At 65.3% G+C, this 18,781-nt stretch overlaps 1 protein-coding gene across 1 annotated transcript in view; it reads left to right on the top strand.

Moving 5' to 3' along the window:
- The window catches only part of GSE1 (Gse1 coiled-coil protein), a gene marked incomplete at both ends in the record, with an annotated part of 82,240 nt that extends 65,717 nt beyond the window's left edge, over positions 1-16,523 (top strand). The window contains 14 exons of the mRNA XM_084257748.1: positions 88-287; positions 4,063-4,232; positions 4,535-4,732; positions 4,983-5,174; positions 5,346-5,659; positions 5,978-6,302; positions 8,442-9,055; positions 9,888-10,000; positions 10,156-10,426; positions 11,725-11,838; positions 12,574-12,945; positions 14,008-14,286; positions 16,044-16,147; positions 16,389-16,523. Of these exons, the coding sequence (XP_084113874.1) occupies positions 88-287; positions 4,063-4,232; positions 4,535-4,732; positions 4,983-5,174; positions 5,346-5,659; positions 5,978-6,302; positions 8,442-9,055; positions 9,888-10,000; positions 10,156-10,426; positions 11,725-11,838; positions 12,574-12,945; positions 14,008-14,286; positions 16,044-16,147; positions 16,389-16,523 (3,401 nt within the window). The remainder of the gene's footprint in view (positions 1-87; positions 288-4,062; positions 4,233-4,534; positions 4,733-4,982; positions 5,175-5,345; positions 5,660-5,977; positions 6,303-8,441; positions 9,056-9,887; positions 10,001-10,155; positions 10,427-11,724; positions 11,839-12,573; positions 12,946-14,007; positions 14,287-16,043; positions 16,148-16,388) is intronic.
- Positions 16,524-18,781: the final 2,258 nt, after the last annotated feature.

The raw sequence follows: 18,781 nt of genomic DNA, 5'->3' as shown, positions 1-18,781 counted from the left end.
GGTGGGACGGCCAGGCAGGCGCCTGTGCCCGCGCCGGGGCTGGGTCTCGGCCTCTCAGGCCCACTCACCCGTGTCCTTCTCCTGCAGGGTCTTCACTGAGCAGCGAGTCGTCCCCCGTGTCCTCTCCAGCCACCAACCACAGCTCCCCCGCCAGCACGCCCAAGCGCGTGCCCATGGGCCCCATCATCGTGCCCCCTGGGGGCCACAGTGTCCCCAGCACGCCGCCCGTGGTCACCATCGCCCCGACCAAGACTGTCAACGGCGTCTGGAGGAGCGAGAGTCGTCAGGTGAGTCCCGGGCGCGGGGACAGAGGCGGAGCCAGGGGTGGCCTCTGTAAGGAAGGACTGGATTTCAGGGTTCAGATCTCACCGTCCCCTGCCCCAGTGAGTTCTCGCCTGAGCCTCTGTCTCTGCTGCAGAGTAGGGGTGAGGTCTGCAGATGAGGAGAGTCTGCGGCTCTGGCGGTGGCAGCGCCCGGCCCCCGAGGCCTCACCCCTCTGTGTCGGGTCCGCATCCCTTACAAGGGCCCCGAGGGGTGGAGCAGGCCTGGTGGCCCGTGTCACGTCCCCTGTGTAAGGGTCCGGCTGCAGCTACGAGCACGTTCTGAGGTCTTGGGGGTCAGGGCTTCAGCACAGGAGTTGGGGGGGCAGGTCGCCTGCATCCCCTGTGAGTGCGTGGAGGGTGTTTGCTGCGCGCGGTGACCAGGCGCACGTTCCACCCGGTGCGCAAGCGAAGACGGCGGCGCGCAGGGCCGGGAAGCCTGGGTGCTGCCCTGGGTCTGCCTGGCCCCCACCCCTGCCCAGAGGGGGCCCCAGTGGTGGCAGGTCCCCAGAGATGGCAGAGCTGGGCAATGCTGAGTACATTGCTGAGAGAGCTGAGAGGGGAGGCTGGGCCCCCCAGCTCTGTGCCCGACTGGGGGCGGGGATGAGTCCGGGACCCCCCGCTCAGCGCTCTGGGTCTCTTCACTGCCCCTGAGGGGCAGCCGGCCTCTGGCGGGTTTCCCTGGAGCAGCTCCTGACCCAGGGTGAGGGGTCGAGGAACCCCAGGGGGACCCTGACACCCTGGAGCAGCCAGCAGCCTGGTGCCCTTCACTCTGGAGACAGGACGGGGGTTTGCAGCGGCTGAGCCACTCCTGTCCTGGTTTGGGGGAGCGTGGGGGGTCTTCGCTGAGGTAATCTCCAGAGGCCCTCAGCTCCCGGTCGGCCTTTGTTCTGGCCACCTGGCTGCAAAGGCCCGTCCTCTCCCCTGAGGTGAGCCCAGCCGGGCGCCTGGCACATCCAGGCTCGAGCCTGGTGCCGGCCACCCTCAGCCAGTCAGCCCCACCCGGGGGAGTGGTGGTTCCGGAGGGAGGGTCCCCAGCCCCTTGTTTGCGGCCTCCTCCTCTCAGAGGCCTCCCTGGAGAGTCCTTGGCGCCTCAAAACACCTAGTGACCCCAGAGAGGGCCGGGGCGGAGCGCAGCAGCTTTGCCACCGGCTGACGGGGGAGGGGTGGAGCGTGTAATCGTGGGGGGACACCCAGCGAGACGTGAAGGCGGGTGGGGGCTTGCCTCCTGCCCACGGTAGACTGGGGAGGCAAGCGGGGCGCCCCGGCGGTCCCCAGGTGGAGCCTCAAAGGGCCCGATGAAATGGAAATGCATCTCAAGTGGGGGGGGGGGGCTGCCTGCCCTGCCGCAGGCCCCTCCCCGCCATCGCCAGAGAAAGGCGCCTCCCTCCCCCGCCCCTCCCCTCTCTCGCCTCCAGCTGCGCTCCGGCAGCCGCCCAGAAAGCAAAAGCTGCCCCACAATTGCGTGTGTGCGCGTGTGTGGTGTGTGCGCACGCGCACCAGGGGTGGCGGAGCTGTCTGGGTGCCAGCTGGGCCACGGGCCGGCCCGGGCGGGGGCTGCTGCTCGCCCCCCACCCCCACCCCCGCCCCCACACACACTACGCAGGGCAGCCCCGCGAGCCCCGGGGCGAGCTGGCCCAGGCTTGGCGGCTGCAGCCAGACGGAAGGCGCGTGGGTCTGGTGCTGACCCCTCCTGCCGCCGCGCCCCCCCAGCTGCGGGCCCCGTCTGTCCTCGGCCTGGCCGGAAGGTGCCATCTGGCCCAGCGTCTTCAGGCTGGCCTTTGTTCCCTCCGAGCGAGGGGCTCCAGGGACGTCCCTGGGCCAGAGACTGCGAGCTCAGGGGCCTCCCCTGCCATCGGGCAGCAGGTGACCGCCTGGTTTGCTGCACCGCCCGTCAAGGACTGTGCTGTCCTGGGGTCACAGTTGACCCCCCGCTGCCCTGGCCTCAGGCAGGGGGCCCAGAGCTCAGTGCCTAGCCCGCTCCTTGGGCACGGGCGCCGCGCGCGTCCCGACGGCTCGGGAAGGCGAGGGGGTGTGGGCAGGCAGTGCAAGCTGGGAAGGGCCCCTTGGATGGCGGTGCAGCGGGCGGGTGTTGTGATGGCGTCCCCTGTGATGGGGCGTCACGTGGCAGCTGCACCCCCACCTCCCGTGACGTCTGCAGCTGATAGCCCCCCGCGACACTGAGTAGCTGCCCTGATTGGTACACTTGACAGATGGGGAAACTGAGGCACAGCGTGGCGAGGGCACAGATCTAGGCCTTCCCGCTAGACAGGCACCATCTCCTGAGGCGGGGGAGCCAGCCCTGCTGTTTGCGTGGGCTGGGGAGCCCCAGGACCCCCCCCCACCAGCCCTCAGTGTGCGTGTCTGTCCCGCCCTTGACCCCTGCCATGAACGCCCCTTCTGGGAAGGGCCAGTCGAGTTCGTGAACCCGCGAGGACCCCGCCGGGAGCGGAGGGCCCCGCCGAGCGCCAGGGAGGGAACAGATGTTGCTGCTCATTAAAAATTCCAATCAGCGGCCCGTCTCCTTCAATTAATTATCGCTGATGTGTCTTCTGGAGGGCCGAGCCGGGCGGGCGCCTGGCACGCGCGGGCGGTAAATACGCCTGACGGATGGGCCTCGCCGCGGCCTGCCCCCGTCAGCGTCTGCTGGGATGAAGACGGATGGCCCTCTGCCCCCGCCGCCCACACAGGGAGTTGGGGGGGCTCTGCACCCCACCTCCTGACTGACAGGAACAGACACAGGGTCGGGAGAGGCACCGGCGGGGTGGGTGACTCGACACCCTCCTCTCGGCCTGCTTAGCGGTCGGGCTGCTTACCCCTTGCTCCGGGGGTGTTTGTGGCGCAGCGGACACGACATGGATTTGGGACGGACAGACCTACGTTTGTGCCCTGGGGTGCCCCGGCGGTGACAGCACCAGGCTCCGCAGGATGCTCTGAAACTTGGGGAGTATGTGACCCTGATCTCGGAGCACCCTGTGGCTCAGGGTAGGCCTGGGCCCGTGTGGCCCTCAGCTGGGCTGAGTCGGGCTGTCATGATGCTGGAGCCCCCAGCTGGTGGCGACCCCAGAATCCAGAGCAGGAGCTGCCACTGTGGACGCCCTGAGCCTGGTGGTGTCCGGCGTGGGGCCCATCCCTGACCTACCCTGGACAACCCCAGCCCCCCACACCGGTGTGAGGGTCCCTAGCCAGTTGAAGGCCCGCCGGTGCCCGCTCCGGCAGGTGCCAGGGCCACCTGGGGTTGGCGGGAGGCAGGCTGGCACACTCCGCCCTGGGCCGGCACTGGTTTCTGGGGTGCCTGGCCCTGTCCCCCCCCCCGCCGTGGGCCGGGGAGCCCAGGTATCAGCTATCAGCCGGCAAGCTGCCGACACAGCTGCCACTCCCCCGGTGCCGGTGCCTGCCCAGCTGGCGGCAGGGTGTGGGGGCCGGGATGCTTCCGTTCCACCTGCTGCCCGGCAGAGCTCGCTTCCTGGGGTGCCAGAACCAGGTTCCTGGGCCCCCGTATTCGCAGCCGTGTGACCTGAGAGGGGCCCTGCCCTGGGCCTCGTCCCTCGTGGACCGTGGCAAGGGGCCCCGGTCGTCGTCCTCGCCCTCTGCCCCCCGCGCCACGTGGGCCACGCTGGGGAGGAAACTTGGGGAAGGGGAGATTCTCGCACACGTGCTCGGCCTCGAGCTCTTGCGGGAGTCGGGGAGACCTGGCCCTGTCCTGGCTCGGCTCCCCCAGCCCGTCCTCGTCCCCCAGCAGGATGCCAGCTCTCGGGGCAGCAGCGGTGGGCGGGAGCGTCTCATCGTGGAGCCCCCGCTGCCCCAGGAGAAGGGGGGCCCTGCCATCGCCTCCCACCTGCTCAGCACCCCCTACCCCTTCGGCATCTCGCCCAGCACGGTCGTGCAGGACTCTCGCTTCCCGCCGCTCAAGTAAGTGTGAGGACGGGGCTGGGGGCACGGGGGGCGCCCCCGGCCAGGCTGAACCTCCGCCTGCGCCTACACCGGCTGAGAGCAGGAGCCCGGGACGCAGCGCCCCATCTGCCCCGCTCTCCGCCCCCGCTTGGGGTGGGAAGTCCCCCGGGCTTGGGTGGCAGCCCTTGACTTGGGGCAGGGGGACGCTGATGGGCCAGGCGCACCCGAGGAACAGCAGCAGCCCCCACCTTTGCGTCCTGGGCCCCAGCGAGGAGCTGTCCCTCGAGACACGGCCTCCCGCTCACCCCCCCCCCCCGCAGCCTCCAGCGCCCCGTGCACCACGTGGTCACCCCCAGCGCGGTGACTGAGGACTACCTGCGGAGCTTCCGGCCCTACCACACCACGGAGGACCTCCGCATGTCCTCCCTGCCGCCCCTGGGCCTGGACCCGGCCGCCGCCGCCGCCTACTACCACCCCAGCTACCTGGCCCCGCACCCCTTCCCCCATCCCGCCTTCAGGTGAGGCCGCCCCCTACGCCGTCACCCCGAGCCCGGCGGCCCCCTTGTGTGCTGGGGGCCGGGCTGCGGCCGTCCCCGCCCTCCGGGTCACCCCAGGAGTCGGCCCCAGCATCCGTCCCCTGAGCTGTCGCCTCCCCGGTTCCCGCCTTTCTCGGAAGCCGGGGCCGCTCGTGGGCGGGGCCGGGGCGTGTGCGGAGCGGGGCGCTGCCCTGGGACCCCCTGCTCACCGGGCCCTGTCCGCTCCGCACAGGATGGACGACTCCTACTGCCTGTCGGCCCTGCGCTCCCCCTTCTACCCCATCCCCACCCCGGGGTCCCTGCCCCCGCTGCACCCGTCGGCCATGCACCTGCACCTCTCCGGGGTGCGCTACCCGCCCGAGCTGTCGCACTCCTCGCTGGCGGCGCTGCACTCCGAGCGGATGTCCAGCCTGAGCGCCGAGAGGTGAGCCCCGGGGCCGCGGGCGGTCGGCGGGTTCGCCCGGCGCTGCTTTGCCGGCCTGAGTGCTGAGCAAGGCCGCCGTGCTCGTCCCGGGGCTCCCCCGACCCGGGCTCCGCGGCGTCTCCCTCGGCTCCCGGCCTCTCTGCAGCCCCCAACCCTCCGCCCGCCCCGCAGGCTGCAGATGGACGAGGAGCTGCGGCGCGAGCGGGAGCGCGAGCGGGAGGCCGACCGCGAGCGGGAGAAGGAGCGCGAGCAGCGCGAGAAGGAGCGTGAGCGCGAGCGGGAGAAGGAGCTGGAGCGCGAGCGGGAGCGCGAGCGGGAGCGGGAGCTGGAGCGCCAGCGGGAGCAGCGGGCCCGGGAGAAGGAGCTGCTGGCCGCCAAGGCCCTGGAGCCGGCCTTCCTGCCCGTGGCCGAGCTGCACGGGCTGCGCAGCCACGCCGCCGAGGACCGGGCCAAGCCCGCGGAGCAGCTGACCCCCACGCGAGCAGGTACCGGGTCCGGCACGCCCCCCGCCCTCCTCTGCCCCGGGAGCTCTCCCCCGTGGCCCGCTGCACGGCGGCCTCGGCGAGCCGGGTGCGGGGAAGAGGGGGTGCTGGCAGCCCTCAAGTGCAGCGGGGCAACGCGCTGCTCTTGGTTGGTGCCCTTGTTGCCCCGTGAGCGCGGGCCCGACTTCAGGCTCCCGCTGGCAGCGTGGGGGCCGGCTCTGGCCCCCTGTCCCGCGAGCCACGCCGGGGCGGGGCGCAGGGCGCGGTGCCGGGCGGAGAGCGGCCGGGCGCTCAGTCCCGCGTGGCGGCCTTTCCCCACAGAGAAGCTGAAGGACACCAGCCTGCCGGCGCCCAAGCCCGTGCAGCACCCCCTGCACCCGGCACCCGCCGCCCACCACTCCGTGCCCAGCCTGCTCTCCAACCACGGCCTCTTCTCGCTGCCGGGCAGCAGCGCCGCCGCGGCCCTGCTGATCCAGCGCACCAACGAGGAGGAGAAGTGGCTGGCGCGGCAGCGGCGGCTGCGGCAGGAGAAGGAAGACCGGCAGTCGCAGGTGTCGGAGTTCCGGCAGCAGGTCCTGGAGCAGCACCTGGACATGGGCCGGCCCCCCGCGCCCCCCGAGGCGGAGCACAGGCCCGACAGCGCCAGGTAGGCCGGGGACGGCGGTCAGAAGCACCGGCCCAGAGATGCTGTACTTGCGAGCTTGGTTTTCCCTCCTGCCCTGCTCGGCGCGTGTGCGTGTGTGCTTCGTGGCCTTCGGTTTTTTGGGTTTTTTTTTTTTTAAGATTTATTGATTCATACAAGGGCTGGGGTGCAGGCCAGATGTGCAGGGGAGTGAGAGGATTCACCAGAGACAGAGTGGGGAGCAGAGCAGGCAGACTGACCAAAATCCACTGCTGAGGGGAGCCGCGGGGAGACAGGAGGGGTCTGCTGCGCCATGTGGGTAGCTCCCTGGCCGGGGATCGAACTGGTGCTGAGAGGCTGCGGACAGCTTCACAGTGCGGTGCTCAACCCCTTGCGCCAGCAGGGAGGCCCGGCCTTCGGTTTTAAATTTAAAAATCTCTGTGGCTTTTGCAGTTACAAAACGCACAACAAAAAGCCATTTCTTTTTTTTTTTTTTTTTTGATTTTTTTAAAGATTTATTTATTTATTTATACAAGCACTGGGTACAGTCAGAAGCATGGGAGGGTGAGAGAATTCACCAGAGCTGGGAACAGAACAGGCAGAGTGACGAAACACACTGTTGAGGGGATCAGCGGGCGAGGCAGGAGAGGTCTGTCGTGCCATGTGGGACCCTCGCTGGTGGCCAGGAATCGAACCAGCGCTGCAGAGGCTGCAGACAGCTTCGCAATCCAGCGCTCAACCGCTGCGCCACCAGGGAGGCCCCAAAAAAAAAAGCCATTTCTCAACCCTATTGTTTCTCCCAAGGAAAAACTTTGTGCCTATTTCTGGGGTGCCAGTCTCTGGTCCGCAGCACCCCCTTCTCCCACCTCGCCACACCCAAAGGGCCAGGCCCCGGGGACACCGGGTGCTGCTCCCCTTCCCCGGGCATATGCCCTTCGCTCTGGTGGATCCGGGAGCGCCTGTCGCCTGCAGCCCCCCCCTCCCCGGCGCTGTCCAGGGACGGCCCCGCCCCTCCCTCCCTCCTCGGCTGGGCTGGCTGCCGGGTGTCATGCGGGGCCCCGGGCTGGGCTGGCCTCCCCAGCAGCCCCGCCGAGGGGACTGTGGGCTGCTCAGTTGTGACTGGGGGAGGCCTGCAGCCCGCTCTCCTCCAGACAGCAGTGTCCGCTGCGCCCCGGCCGGCCTGGCGCCGGGGGCATCCTGCCGAGGCCACACGAAGCCTCCGCCCCGGCTGCCTGGGGCTGCGCTCTGCTCCTCTCACTGGCCTTGTGCCCAGGGGACTGACTGGGGAGCTGTCCTCACATCAATCTGGGTGCTCTGCGGGGGGTAGACCCCTGGTGTGGGTTGGAGGCGGGTCCGCAGTGGCTGGCGGCTGGCTTGGCCGCAGGGCAGGGAGAGCCTGGTGTTTTGGGGGGCCCTTTGGGCTCCGAGCGAGGGCACCATTCCGTGCTCGGTGCTGGTACATGAGACTGATTAGCAGGGTTGACACTTTGCTGTTTGAGGACCCCTCATGTTGCCATGGGTGCCTTTTGCCTCCCCCCTCAAGTGGAGGAGGAGCTGGGGGCACCCTTGGTAGCTCCTTGCCCTCGGGGCCTGCTTGCGTGCGGCTTCCCCTGCAGAGCAGGTCAGCGGGGCCCAGGTGGCACATCCTGCCCATCCTCCCACTACCTGCACTCGAGGTGCAGGTCATGCAGGCCTTTGGGGCCACGTGGGACCCTAGGGGGTCATGGGGATCAGCAGCTGGCCTGGACACACCGCAGGCGGGTCCCTCCCACCGCTGTCTGGAGGAGGAAAGCCGAGCGCCCATCTCAGGCCACCAGCCTGTCCTCGTGGGGCAGGGAGGGCCACGCCCTTGGCGCCTTGTTCTCCCCGCCACGGGTCTCCCTGTGGGAGAGACGAGGGTCTGTCCTGACAGCCAGAAGCGTCTGGGGAGCAGCGGGACGGAATGAGCTGCTCCGAGGCCGTGGGGGAGGTGGGGGGAGAGGTCTGCGTGGGCCTCCGCAGGAAGCACCCACCTCTGGGCCCGCGAGCCCTCTCGGGCAGGTTGGCAGAGCGCGGCCGCGTGTGGGAGCCTTCACGCCCCCGGCTCTGACTTCTGAGGGGGGGCGAGCCGCCCGGGGTTGGCGTGTCCCGCTCTCACGACCGGCTGGTCTGCTCCCTCCCTAGGCCGGCGCCAAGCCGCCACGAGCCAGGCGGCCGAGACCCCCCGCAGCACTTCGGTGGGCCCCCGCCCCTCATCTCCCCCAAGCCCCAGCACCACTCCGTGCCCACGGCGCTCTGGAACCCGGTGTCCCTGATGGACAGCACGCTGGAGCCGCGGCGGGCCCCCGACAGCCACCCCCTGCACAGCCACCCGGCCCCCTTTGAGCCGAGCCGCCCGGCGGCGGTGCCCCTGGTGAAGGTGGAGCGGGTCTACTGCCCGGAGAAGCCGGACGAGGGCCCCCGGAAGCGGGAGGCCGCCCCCCTGGACAAGTACCAGCCGCCGCCCCGGGAGGCAGGGAGCCTGGAACACCAGGCCTTCCCTCATGGGCCGGGGCCCTTCCTGGCCGAGCTCGAGAAGTCCACCCAGACCCTCCTGGGCCAGCCGCGGGCCTCCCTCACGCAGCCGGCCCCCTTTGGGGAGCTCAGTGGGCCCCTGAAGCCAGGCTCGCCCTACCGGCCCACGGCGCCCCGGGGCCCGGACCCCGCCTACATCTTCGACGAGCTCCTGCAGCAGCGGCGGAGGCTGGTCAGCAAGCTGGACCTGGAGGAGCGCCGGCGGCGAGAGGCGCGGGAGAAAGGTGGGTCCCGCGGTGGCCCGGACGCGGCCTCTTCCTCCTCCTGCCCCGGCTTCCAGCTCCCGGGCCTTGGGGCCCCAGGGTTTACCGGCTTCTGTGCTGCGCGCACTGTCCCCAAAGAAACAAACCATGCAGGATTTTAAGTGACAAATGGGCTAATTAGAGGGTTTTAAATACTCATCATGCAGCCCAACGGGAAGAGGCTGTCGAGAGCAGGCCTGGGCCCAGCGGGGGCTGCTCGTGCCGGCCTGCCATGGTGTCACTCCCAGCGGGGGACGAGGCGAGGGGTCTGGGCAGCGCTTCTGTGTGTGGGGAGGGGGCAGGCAGCTGTGCTGGGTCCCCAGAGAGCCCGGGAGAGCAGAACAGATGAGCAGGGTGAGGGCACTGTCCCCACCTGCGCCCCCATCTGGCCAGGAGGGAGCAGGGGCTCCAGTGTGTCCCGTGTGGCACTGCGCCGCACCTCCTCCCAGAAGCTGGGACCAGGCTCAGTGCCCTGGGGTACAGCCAGGCTAGCTTTAGGGCCCAGGGAGGGTCTCCCGGCACCTTGTGCGAGGCAGGGCGCCCCGGTCTGGCCAAGCTCTGCCTGAGCGCCTGCCCCTGCCGGGGACGGGCCCAGATGGCCGCCACGGGGAGCGGGTTGCAGCGTCAGCCTGGGTTGCCGTGGACACCGCCCGGCCTGTGTGATGAGTGGCCCCTCGCAAGGGACGGCGTCAGCCAGCGATGTCCCTGCCTCAGGCCGCGGCGAGGGTGGGCGGGGTCGTGCGCCCCCACCTGGCCTGGAGGGAGGGGCGGAGGGTGGCGGCCTTTGCCCGCCCACCAGCCCGGTCACCCCCAGGGTACTACTACGACCTGGACGACTCCTACGACGAAAGCGACGAGGAGGAGGTCAGGGCCCACCTGCGCTGCGTGGCCGAGCAGCCGCCCCTCAAGCTGGACACGTCCTCTGAGGTATCTGGGGCTGTGGGTGACGCCGAGCGGCTGCCCTCCCCCCTCCCCGGGCGCGTCCCCCCCGGCCGGCCCCGCGCACAGGCCGAGGACCCCGGGGCCGTGGACGTGTGCCGCCGCTAGCAGTGTCAAACCATCTGTTTTCTTTCCCAATCTAGAAGCTAGAGTTTTTGCAACTTTTTGGCTTGACCACCCAACAGCAGAAGGAGGAACTGCTGACCCAGAAGCGGAGGAAGCGGCGGCGGATGCTCAGAGAGAGAAGCCCGTCACCCCCCACGGTCCAGAGCAAGCGGCAGACCCCCTCGCCGAGACTGGCGCTGTCCACCCGCTACAGCCCCGACGAGATGAACAACAGCCCCAACTTTGAAGAGAAGAAGAAGTTCCTGACCATCTTCAACCTCACCCACATCAGCGCGGAGAAGAGGAGAGGTGAGGCCGGGCTCAGGCCCGGGCCTGGCGGGGTGCTCAGGAGGGGCGCGGGACCAGCTCCAGCAGGCCTGGGAGGGCCTGGCCTCGGCTCCTCGGGACGCAGCCCCTGTGCTCTCAGGCCTCCCTCGCTTCTCGGCCCAGCACGATTCTCTTCTCCTGAGATCAGTCGCCCCTTTGGAGGCCTGTTGTCTTGAGTCCTGGGTGGAAGTCGGGGTGTGCCTCACTTCCTCAGATCCTGGAGCACCTCGTGTGCGATGCTGCTCTTGTCACTTGCCAGATGTCCCAGTGCCCAAGGCGGTGGTTTGGGGGCCCCACTGGGCTGCTCCTGTGACAGGTGGTCCAGGCTCCCTGGTGGGCGGGAAGTCCCTCTCTGTGGGCTGCTGCCAGGGCCCGCCCGCACGTTCTGAGGGCGAATGGCTTGGGGTGGTCTGTGACCGCCAGGCAAAGCCAACCCTCATTGCAAGATGCTTCTAGGTCAGTGTGGGGGCTATTCTCTTCCAGAACAGTTCTGGAAGGGTCCACTTCTTGGCCTGCCCCCCTAGGGCTTAGTGCCAGGATGTAGTTCAGATGAGAACTTGCCTCTGTGGGGTGCTCCTTTGCTCCAACCCCACCCCCAACTGACACCTGGCCTCTTTCTGGAAAGAAGTTGAAGGTAGGGAAAGTGCTTGGTCAGTTCAAAGCTTCCACTTGTGCAGGTCGGGGCGGCTCCCTCTTCGTCAGTAACCAGAGAGGCTGGGTCCATGCCCCCTTTCTGGGGCGATGGTGTGCCGCCCGCCCGCCCGCATCCTTGGCGGCGCACAGCGTTCTGTCAGCAGCATCTTCTCCCTCACTTGTTCCTGCAGTTTCCATCCCAAGACGCGCCACTGCAACAGGAATTTGCGGCCTCAAGTGCCCCGGGTCTGTGTCCCCTGCCCATGAATGGCGGTCACGGGCAGAGCTGGCCCGGCAGCAGCAGTGTGGGGTCGGCAGTTCATGTCCCCGTTGGGCCTTTTTGTGGGGGAGCGGGAGGTCTTTTAAATAGAAATATATCCTCAGGAGCCACCGCAGCGGTGGCAGCCTGTACCCCCGTGGCTGCGCTGGCGATGCGGCACAGCAGCTCTTGGTGTGCGTCTCAGATGTTAGGTAGCGGAGGCCTTGAGGAACCCGGGATCTGCCGTGACACCTGCTCCCTGGGGTGCCTGCCCGTGGCACTGTGTCCTCGGCGACCACCTCGCCCTTCGGGCCTGGGCTGGCGTCCTGGTCTCCTGCTCTGGGGAAGACGCGCCCATCGTGTTAACCTCAGGCTGCTTTCCCCATAGACAAGGAGAGGCTTGTTGAGATGCTGCATGCCATGAAGCAGAAGGCCCTGTCGGCAGCAGTGGCAGACTCACTCAGGACCTCTGCGAGGGACAGTCCTGCCGGCTCCCTGAGCGGTAAGGCCCAGTGGCCCCTCCGCAGCTGCTCGGGACGGTCCCAGGCTGCCCGGGGCCTCGTGACCACGCGGCGCCATCTTCATCCTCAGTCTCTCGAAAACAGCGCTTTTCTCTGCTTCTTGCCTCCAGCCTCCTGCACAACAGTCAGGAGCATCTGCTCGGGACAGAGGAGCAGGAGCCTCAGCGGTCAGGGCTCAAGATGGGGGTGGGCCTTGCTTCCACAGAGTGGCCGGGATTGGGGTATCTGTCGGGCTGGGGCCTGAGGCCTGACGTCAGGCCCCGCACCTGCTGCCCCATCTGCCCTGGCTGGCACTCGTCCCCACGTCTGTCTTGCTCCTTGTGCCTTCCTGGCCTCTTCACACCCACCTTCACATCTTTCTTCTCTCTTGCTGCTTTGGCTACGCTGCGGAGTGGAGCAGGAGATCTGTGTTCTCAACTCCTAACAGGGCTTTCTTGGCGGGCAGGGCTTCTTGGCTTCCTATCTTTTTGGATGACCTGAAACGACTTGCTTCTTTCTTCAGATTCTTCTTCCCAGAGGGCTTCTTGGGGCCTTCAAAGGATGGACTGGCTGCCAAACACCCTGTACTTAGAGCTCGCGGTGCACACTGCCTCCTAGGACGCGTCCTGGGCCTGGTCCTCTGTGCCGGGTCTGTTAGGTGTAGGGTCCCGAGGTCAGGGCCTGCCTGTTCACTGGGAGCTCGTAATGTTTTCTTCACTTTCTTTCTCTAATAAAAGAGTCAGCCACGCAGCAAGCCTCTCTGGATACCGAGAAGCCTGTGGGTATCGCCGCCTCCCTGTCTGACGTCCCAAAGGCCATGGAGCCAGGGAGACTGGAGCACCTCCGGGCGCAGGAGTTAGCCCGCGTCCAGGAGCCAGCGCCGGCCAGCGGCGAAAAGCCCCGACTCAGCGAGGCCCCGGGGCCCAAGAAGAGCCTGAGCATGCTCCACTACATCCAGGGCCCAGCGCCCAAGGACGTGGCTGCGCCGCTGTCCCACAGCGTCAACGGGAAGAGCAAGGCATGGGAGCCCTTCGTGGCAGAAGAGTTTGCGCACCAGTTCCACGAGTCTGTGCTGCAGTCCACCCAGAAGGCCCTGCAGAAGCACAAAGGTAAGGGGGCCGCAGTGTTTCCGGGGCGCGGCCAGTCTCCCGGGCAGCTGTTAAGAGCCAGCTTCCGGTGGGGGGAGGGGCTGTATTCCAGGGCGCTGGGGCGCTGCTCTTCTGTGAACCAGGCTGTGAGAAAACAGCACGTGCTGCCGGCGTCATGCTGCAGCGAGGTCGGGCCCACACCCCGGCTCCACCTGAGCCTCCCCATGTGTCAGTGAATGGACCCAGCAGCATGGGTCCTGTGCCCCCCAGATTCACTTCCCTGGACATTTTGCTGGGGGTCGCTAGAAGTTGGAGAAGGGAGTCCCTGCGTTTACTCCCACTAAGCAGCAGCGCAGTGGACCCGCGTCCTCAAAGCTCAGCAGGCAGCCGGTCCGCGTATTCGCAACAGCCACTTTCATCTCCGAGACCCGCTTTAAGCTGTCTGCTGCCAGCAGCCCCAAAAGCTGGCTACGCAGGGGGGGCCGGGAGTGTGCGCCCGACGTGGCCTCCGCTGTGTCTAAGCCGACGTGGGCAACGGAGGCAAAAGGAGAGCCAAGACGCCACAGGGTCGTGCAGTGATAGAGCCCCGATTCGGGCGGGGTGCTTCGTGGGTGTGTCAGGAACCGGAAAGGGTTACTTTCAAGAGGGACGCTGCGTGCTATGTGAGCGGGTTACACGCGCCGCCCGGGGGCTTTTCTGGGGCCCTGGGACACATTCCTCCTGCTTTGTTTTATCTCAGCCCTTCACACTTGACGTCCCCCAGGAATCTTGGCGTCCTCCTGCCCTTGCCAGGCTGGGGTGCAGAGCCCGTTGAGAGCAGGTCTCGGGACCAGCTCTGCAGAGCCTGCTGCCTGCCCAGGGTCCCTGGAGACAGAGCAGGCTCTACCTAAGCAGGACCCACCAGAAGCGGCCCTGGGAGAGCCGACGAGGCCTGCCTCGCTTTCCTGTGGCGCATCTTCTCTCCCTGGGGGGGGCACAGGCTTGCCCAGAGCTGGGGCAGCTCACCTCCAGACTGCATCACGCAGACCATCGCCACAGACAGGGTTGCCCAGCGGCCCCCAACAGCCTACTTCCTCCCTGCAGGGAACATAGCTGTGCTGTCCGCGGAGCAGAACCACAAGGTGGACGCGTCCGTCCACTACAACATTCCCGAGCTGCAGTCCTCGAGCCGGCTGCCCCCGCCCCAGCACAACGGACAGCCGGAGCCCCCGGCGGCGAGGAAGGGCCCCCTTGCGCAGGAGGTGGACCAGGACTCGGACGACGACGACGACGGAGATGGAGAAGACGAGGAGGAGGAGCCCCCCCGGCGCAAGTGGCAAGGGATTGAGGCCATTTTTGAGGCTTACCAGGAACATATAGAAGGTACATAGGGCGGGGGAGTGGGGAGCCCTTAACAAGTAGCCAGCCTGGAGTAGAGCCGGGACGCCCAGTGACTCTAGGGCTCACGAGGGCTCCCTTGTGGCTGAGCAGAGGGCAGCCTGCAAGGAAGGTACCGTGGTGCTGGGGAGCGGCCCCTGGGGCAACGCAGACCACCCCTGGAGCTCGCAGGCCCCCGGTCCCCACCCCCGTGGCTGGCAGCTTCCCTGAGACAGGACAAGCCAGACCCTGGCGCCACCTCCAGACTCACTCATTACACGTAGTACAGTTTTATTAGCAACGTTGTAACTTCAAACGAGGTTTTGAAGTAAGTGCTGTAAAACCAGAGGGGGAAACTAGTGAGAGGCCTCGTGGCCGCCTAGATATGCATCCTTCCCTGCTCCAGGATGTCCCTGTGGTACACACACAGGTCCCTGAAAGGTCTAGTGTCTTGCAGTGGGGGGGGGGGGGGGTTCCTCCTGCTCCAAGGGGTGGATGATCATGTCGTGAGGCATTTCCTGCTAAACACTTCAGGCTCTGCTCTGCCTTACAAGCCACTTCTGGGCTTCCCTGGTGGTGCAAGGGGTTAAGCACAGCACTATGAAGCTATCTGCAGCACAAGGTCAGTCCCCAACCAGCCAGAGAGCTACCCAAAGTGTGCAGCAGACCTCTCCTGTCTCCCTGCTGCTCCCCTCAGCAGTGGATTTCAGTGGATCCACCTGTTCTGCTCCCCACTCTGTCTCGGGTGAATCCTCTCACCCCACACCCCTGGCCTACACCCCATTTCTTAAAGTCCCTTTTGTGAACTAACCTGGCATCTTAGGGGCTCGCCATGTGGCATCTTCACAAGGTCAGTCTGTCTCGGGAAGGCCCCTGCCTGTACCATTCCTCTCCCCTTTCCAGAGAGGCGGGGGCTCTGCTGGCCTTGTTCCTTGGCTTCCCCTGTGAAGTTCAGCTTCTCATTAGTTCAAGCCAGTCTGTGACAAGCTTATAGGTTTGGGAAGAAGCAACATCTTTGGTAATGTTTGGCAGTGAGGTCACCCCACATAGGAACGCGGCTTAAATCCAGTTCTTTGGTGCTTGGAATTTGGGTTGAGGTGTCGTGTGTTTGCTAACTGTTAGTCTGGATTTCTCGCTGCCCCTTCCTCCCTAATCAGGCCTTCTGCAAACACTTTAGTCCTTTCCTTGTGGGTTTCGGCCTCCCCCACCCCCGTACTGCCAGGCCAGCCAGCCAGTGCTGCCAACGGCACCTGAGCCCACGCAGCAAAGCCAAGGTTCCCAGTAGCTCGGGGCTTCCTGGCGTGGCCCTGCAGACAGTGACCGTGTTCTCCGCCCATTGAGATGAGCGTTTCCCGCACAGCAGTGTCCCGACGTCTGCTCAGTAGTGTCGGCCTCTGACTGTGCTGTGTGCTCAGGACCGACCTGGCTTTGTGGTCAGGTTGAAGCCAGAGGTGCATCCTCGTGAGCGGGGGTCACTTCTGGGGACAGCAGGCCCGGTGGCTTCTGGAGAGGGAGACAGTTAACATCTTAAGTTTAGCAGCTTAAGTTTTCAAGTCAAACCTACTTCACCAGTTCGTATCGCCTCCCACCCAATCTGTGTCCCTTACGTTAGCACTTGTCTTTACGCCAGCAGGCGGCAGGTGATGGGTGAGAGGCCCTCCCGAGCGCAACCCGGGAGGCTGGGGCTGAAGGCGGCCTCAGCCGGCCGCACCAGGGCCTGTGCCCCTGCCTGGAGGAGACTAATGCTCCGTGTGTCCTTCCAGAGCAAGACCTGGAGCGGCAGGTGCTGCAGACGCAGTGCCGGCGGCTGGAGGCCCAGCACTACAGCCTGAGCCTGACGGCGGAGCAGCTGTCCCACAGCATGGCGGTGAGTGCGGCCAGGATGGGGGCGCGGGGCGCGCCCCGCCCCGTGCAGACAAGAACAGGAGGGGAGCCCTGCCCTGGGGAGCGAGGTGGAAGGGCAGAGGGGGTCTGCGCAGGCCCCGGGTCGGGGCAAGGGAAAGTAAGTGACGGTCCCAGCTGTGTGGTGACACGGTGTCTTCCCTTTTCTCTCCTCCCCAACCATCTGGGACGCGCTCCCACCCTTTCGTCCCCTCTTCGCCCGCTAGGAGTTGAGAAGCCAGAAGCAGAAGATTGTTTCGGAAAGGGAGCGACTCCAGGCGGAACTGGATCACTTACGGAAGTGCCTTGCGTTACCGGCAATGCATTGGCCTAGGGGTTATTTTAAGGGTTACCCTAGGTGACGGTTTCCCTTGCACTAGGCCGAACCTATAGTATAGAAATATTCTCTATTTTATTACCTTGAATATTTAATATTTTTCACTTGGAGGTTTGAAGCTTACAGAAACGAGAATGTGCCATGCATGAAGCAAACAATTCCAGGCTCCAGAAAACAGAACGGACTCACCTTGGCTCCAGCGCCGCTGACTCCCTCGTGACTCGGCAAGCAGCCGCCGTAGGACGCCCCTCCTCTTCCTCGTAGAAGCGGTTTCTTCCTTCTTCCCCCAGTTTTCGGCCCCTGTAAAGGAAGGTTCCTTCACCAACACTACCATTACCTTTGGCAGCCCCGGGCGCGCGAGGTCAGACCAGACCCCTGGCCTGGTCCCGCCCGCACCCCCTGGCACCGCCTCCAGAACCCCGTCCGCTTCTGCCACGGGGGTCGGCCTCCGCCCCAGGACGGGACCCCTCTGGCCGGGCGCCTTTAGGTCGAGGGCCTACTTCCTTCAGTCCCTGCTCTGCAACATACTCTTCAAAGCAACAAGTCATAGGAGCACACGCGAAGCAACAGTACTGAAGCCTCCCCCGAGGCTTCTCCCTGGAAAAGCGCTCACCTACAGACAAGACAAAGCGACAACTGAAGGAACCTTTTTATCGCGCGTGGGGCTGTAGCGCGTGCACCTGCGCCCACGCCCGCCGGTTGTGCCGCGGCGCTGCCGTTTTCATACAAGCGTACATTTTGAGAGAAAAGTCAAAGGTGCTTCAGCCTTGTACTGTGTATATATATTAAAAAACAAAAAGTTTTGTATGTTTTTATTACTTTAATTATTGTTATAAAAAGCCTGCCATTTTTAATATGTGGTTTGGGGGGATTTTTGTTTGTTTGTTTTCCTGTTTAGGGGTTTTGTTTCTTTTTTTTGTTTTCCTGGGCAAAAAAAAAAACCTTGCTTTTAGTGTTTGTACTGCTGCTGGTCAGGACATTAAAATATTGAAGTGTTTTTAAAAATTAAAGAAAAAGAAAACTTAAAAGAGCTTGCCACTGGCGCCTATGCGATCACTTCATTTTTGAGTTGCACCAGGAAATGCAGAAAGCCATGCCTTACTTACCTCCTCCTGCTCCCGCCTGCTCCTGCGGCTCTGGGGAGGGGCTCGTCCCGGTGGGACAAGAGGGCGGGCCTGTGCATGCCCTTCACAGAGGCAGGGCAGCGGGAAGCCAGTTCTCAGGCGTCTACAGCAGTGAGTCCAGGCACAGCGTAGACACGAGCCTTGGCCAGGCCTCGGTGGACCAGCCCTCCGAGCTGAGCACCTGCTCTCAGGCCTACCAGTGACGAGCAGGGAGCTGTGTCCACCTTGTCCCGGTGATCGCCCCTTCAGGCAGGGTGAATCCACCTCAAGAAGTATCCCTGGCCCGAAGGTTCCCAGAGCAGCCAGGAGCTGCTGTGGGGAGGGGGCAGGAGAGGAGGCCCAGCCACATGCCCCTTGCCCTTCGGCCAGGCCAGGGTGGGGCCGACTGACCTTGACGAAGGCTGCTCACTGTGACCGGTGGCTGTGCCCTCAGCCCCAGACCTTAGCTGTGTGGAACAGCTTGCTGGCAGATGGCCTGTGTCGCTTTATCTGTTCCCACACAGTTTGCTTTGTATGTCTGCCAAGAACCTTCCAGTTATTAGCAAACTCAGACAAAAAGTGCCGCCAGTATTATCAGCAGTCAACAAGCGCCTTCCTCTCCACAGAAATGACTTGAAGAACTAAGGGCTGTTCTATGGGCCTCCTCCCCTACCAAGACACAAAGAACACGTACCACAGGTGGGGACAGGTGTGCAGAGGGGCTCTCCTGCCAACAGGGCAAACGACCGTGCACTTTCTCGAGGTAGAACGTGCTGCTTCTGGTCTGCGGGCTTCAGAGTTGTACCCAGTGCTCCCTCCTGGCCTTCCCACACAAACCCCCACACGCCTCGGCTGAAACGCCCAGTAGCCAGATGAGCCAGTGGGCAAGAGCGCAGGCCCAGCCCTGGCCGGCCACCCCCTTGGTTGGGTTTTGGACCCAGGAGGGGCGGGGCAGGGGGCTGCCGCACCTTACCGGGAGCTGGCTGCGGCAGTAACTTGCCACACGACATACCACCATCCTACTGCCCTCCGGCCCCACCTGTGGGGGGGGCTGTGACTATTCCCGGGCTCAAGAAGTAACACGACAATCAGACTAAACCTGTAAGGCAGCCTGAGTACCTATGAGGAAGGTAAGAGAGCCGCTCTGGAAACAAGCTAGCACTGAGACCCAGCAACCAGG

This window comes from Talpa europaea (assembly GCF_964194135.1).
Source record: "Talpa europaea genome assembly, chromosome: 16".
NCBI classification, from domain to species: domain Eukaryota; kingdom Metazoa; phylum Chordata; class Mammalia; order Eulipotyphla; family Talpidae; genus Talpa; species Talpa europaea.
This window is presented reverse-complemented; position numbering and strand designations above follow the sequence as displayed.